The following is a 4,036-nucleotide window of genomic DNA, read 5'->3' as shown; positions in this document are numbered from 1 at the left end:
ACACACACACAACACACACAACACACACACACACACACACACACACACACACACACACAAACACACACACACACACACACACACACACACACACACACACACACACACACAGACCTCTATAGACCTCCTCTATAAACCTCCTCTATAGACCTCCTCTATAGACCTCCTCTATAGACTTCCTCTATAGACCTCCTCTATAAACCTCCTATATAGACCTCCTCCTCTATAGACCTCCTCCTCTATAGACCTCCTCCTCTATAGACCTCCTCTATAGACCCCCTCTATAGACTTCCTCTATAGACCTCCTCTATAGACCTCCTCTATGCAATGAGCAGAGAAACATGGCGAAAGGCTCCTCCCTGCGGTGGCGAAAGGCTCCTCCCTGCGGTGGCGAAAGGCTCCTCCCCGACCATCTAGGCCCAGTGATTGAATGTGAAGGAACATGGGGAAATGTTTACATTTATATATCTCCAAATTGCAATGTAATACATTTGTCAAACCTTTTTGGTGCTACTAGGAGATTAATTAAAACTAGGAGACCAGCTACTAGGAGATTAATAACCAGCTACCAGGAGATTAATAACCAGCTACTAGGAGATTAATAACCAGCTACCAGGAGATTAATAACCAGCTACTAGGAGATTAATAACCAGCTACCAGGAGATTAATAACCAGCTACCAGGAGATTAATAACCAGCTACCAGGAGATTAATAACCAGCTACCAGGAGATTAGGACTGTTAGGAGACTCTGGTGTTGGTCCTGAATGTTATGTGGGTCTTTGTTAGCAGACCTGCTTATCAGGCCAACCATTTAGAGCTGGTTTGCACCACATCCAGATCAGAGGGTAACACAGTACAAGAGCTGAGGGAAAGTTCTGGTTCGGACCACACAGCTGGACCCAGAGGACGGACCTGCTCTGCTGCCTGATACACCAAGTCAAAGACTCCTTAAACACACACCTCTATGTTCTTACACAGCCAGACTAATCCATACAGACCCCCACTCCTACTGCCATGGTTCCATCTGAACACCAGGGGGCGACAGAGACCCCAAACCCCTCTCCCACCCCATCTCTTTCTCTCCCCCCCCCCCCCAGGTGGATAATTCATCCCTAACGGGGGAGTCAGAGCCCCAGAGTAAGACTCCAGAGTGCACCCACGAGAACCCGCTGGAGACCAAGAACATCGCCTTCTTCTCCACCACCTGCCTCGAAGGTACACACACACACACACACACACATACACACACACATACATATACACACACACACACACACACACACACACACACACACACACACACACACACACACACACACACAGGCTCACACTGTCTATCTATCTCACAACGAAATCACACTCTCAAATATATAATTTGAGACATATAATAATCCCCCTACTCCCTTCTCCCCCATCCCCCCTCCCCTCTCCCTCTCCTCCCTCCTCCCCCTCTCCCCCTCCTCCCTCCTCCCCCCTCCCCTCTGGCCCTCCTCCCTTCTCCCCTCTCCCCCTCCTCCCCTCCCTCCTCCCCCTCCTCCCTCCTCCTTCCTCCCCTCTCCCCCTCCTCCCTTCTCCCCCCTCCCCTCTCCCCCTCCTCCCCCCTCCCCCCCAGGCATCGCCACAGGCATCATCATCAACACGGGCGACCGCACCATCATCGGGCGCATCGCCAGCTTGGCGTCCGGCGTGGGCAACGAGAAGACGCCCATCGCCATCGAGATAGAGCACTTTGTTGACATCATCGCAGGGCTGGCCATCTTCTTCGGCTTCACCTTCTTCGTGGTGGCCATGTTCATCGGGTACGCCTTCCTGGAAGCCATGATCTTCTTCATGGCCATCGTGGTCGCCTACGTCCCAGAGGGCCTGCTGGCTACCGTTACCGTGAGTCACATGACCTGTCTGTCTGTCTGGCTGACTGGCTGGCTGGCTGGCTGGCTGTGTCTCTCTGTCTGTCTGTCTGTCTGTCTGTCTGTCTGTCTGTCTGTCTCTGACCTAGTTGGCTGGTTGGCTGGCTGGCTGACCTGTCTGTCTGTCTGTCTGTCTGTCTCTGACCTGGTTGGTTGGTTGGTTGGCTGGCTGGCTGACCTGTCTGTCTGTCTGTCTTTCCAGGTGTGTCTGTCTCTGACAGCGAAGCGCCTGGCCAGGAAGAACTGTGTGGTGAAGAACCTGGAGGCGGTGGAGACCCTGGGCTCCACCTCCGTCATCTGCTCCGACAAGACGGGCACCCTCACCCAGAACCGCATGACCGTGGCCCACCTCTGGTTCGACAACATGATCCACGCAGCAGACACCACAGAGGACCAGTCAGGTCAGGTCAGGTCAGGTCAGGTCAGGTCAGGTCAGGTCAGGTCAGGTCAGGTCAGGTCAGGTCAGGTCAGGCCCAGAGATAGACACTGGTGATGTCATACTCGAAGGTGGAGGATTTTGTCCCAGCCAGACAGTTGGTTACCTCATTCAATAATCAGCCAATCAAAGTGTCTCCAACTGAGGCGTTGACACACGTGTGATTATTTAGTTGCATTGTGTGTTTTAATAGTTTAAATAGTTTTAATGATTTTAATAGTTGTAATTACTTTAATAGTTTTAAGAGTTGTAATTACTTTAATAGTTTTAAGAGTTTTAATTACTTTAATAGTTTTAAGAGTTTTAATTACTTTAATAGTTGTAATAGTTTGAAATAGTTGTAATAGTTGTAATAGTTTGAAATAGTTGTAATAGTTGTTTGTGTGCTCTGTGTGTGTCCTAATGCTGTTGTGTGGCTGCAGGTCAGAGCTTTGACCAGTCATCAGAGACGTGGCGAGCGCTGGCCCGGGTGGCAGGGCTGTGTAACCGTGCCATCTTCAAACCCAACCAGGACGACATTCCCATCCCCAGGGTGAGATACCAGCCCTAACCCTAACCCTAACCCTAACCCTAACCCTGCCCTAACCTTAACCCTAGCCCTAACCCTAACCCTAACCCTATCCCCAGGGTGAGATACCAGTCCTAGCCCTAACCCTAACCCTAACCCTAACCCACGGTGAGATACCAACTTTAAAACAGCTGCAGTACATATATACTATATGTATTATGAAATATTATTATTATTATTATATTATATACTGTACAACACATGAATACAGCCACATACAGCCCCTGCGTAAGTAATCGGACAGCGAAGCATGTTTTCTTCTCTTGGCTTTTCTCTTAATTTTATTGTTTGAAATCCAATATTTACTATGAGGTTAAAGTAGAGATTCTCAGCTCTTATTTGATGGCTGTCCTTCTTAACCCTCCTCTTCCCTCCATCCCTCCATCCCTCCATCCCTGGTGATTAGAGGATAGTGGTAGGAGATGCGTCGGAGACAGCTCTTCTGAAGTTCACAGAGCTGTCGATTGGTAACATCATGGACTACAGAGGACGCTTCAACAAGGTGGTAGAGGTCCCCTTCAACTCCACCAACAAGTTCCAGGTAGGGAGGGGTCAGGGTGGGGTCAGGGTGGGGTCAGGGTAGGGGTCAGGGTGGGGTCAGGGTGGGGGTCAGGGTGGGGTCAGGATGGGGTCAGGGTAGGGGTCAGGGTGGGGTCAGGGTGGGGTCAGGGTAGGGGTCAGGGTGGGGTCAGGGTAGGGGTCAGGATGGGGTCAGGGTAGGGGTCAGGGTGGGGTCAGGGTGGGGGTCAGGTCTCTTCACTTGCAGTATATACATTAATATCTCTCTCCCTCCCTCCCCCCCCCCCCCCCAGCTGTCGGTCCATGAGTTGGAGGACCCCCTGGACCTGCGCTACCTGCTGGTGATGAAGGGGGCGCCAGAGAGGATCCTGGAGCGTTGTTCCACCATCCTGATCAAAGGACAGGAGCTCCCGCTGGACGAGACCTGGAGCGAGGCCTTCCAGACCGCCTACATGGACCTGGGGGGGCTTGGGGAGAGAGTCCTGGGTGAGGAGGGGGGGGGAGAGTGTCCTGGGTGAGGAGGGGGGGGGGAGAGTCCTGGGTGAGGAGGGGGGGGAGAGAGTCCTGGGTGAGGAGGGGGGGGAGAGAGTCCTGGGTGAGGAGGG

General features: G+C 52.2%; 1 protein-coding gene across 1 annotated transcript in view; it reads left to right on the top strand.

The window, feature by feature from the left end:
* Nucleotides 1-341: 341 nt before the first annotated feature.
* The window catches only part of LOC310810711 (potassium-transporting ATPase alpha chain 1), a gene marked incomplete at its 5' end in the record, with an annotated part of 11,179 nt that continues 7,484 nt past the window's right edge, over nt 342-4,036 (top strand). Inside the window, 7 exons of the mRNA XM_083678559.1 lie at nt 342-422; nt 1,099-1,216; nt 1,614-1,882; nt 2,111-2,314; nt 2,772-2,876; nt 3,319-3,453; nt 3,725-3,917. Coding sequence (XP_083534685.1) covers nt 342-422; nt 1,099-1,216; nt 1,614-1,882; nt 2,111-2,314; nt 2,772-2,876; nt 3,319-3,453; nt 3,725-3,917 — 1,105 coding nt within the window. The remainder of the gene's footprint in view (nt 423-1,098; nt 1,217-1,613; nt 1,883-2,110; nt 2,315-2,771; nt 2,877-3,318; nt 3,454-3,724; nt 3,918-4,036) is intronic.

The sequence above is a fragment of the Argentina silus genome (assembly GCF_951799395.1).
Source record: "Argentina silus genome assembly, chromosome: 10".
NCBI lineage: Eukaryota > Metazoa > Chordata > Actinopteri > Argentiniformes > Argentinidae > Argentina > Argentina silus.
This window is presented reverse-complemented; position numbering and strand designations above follow the sequence as displayed.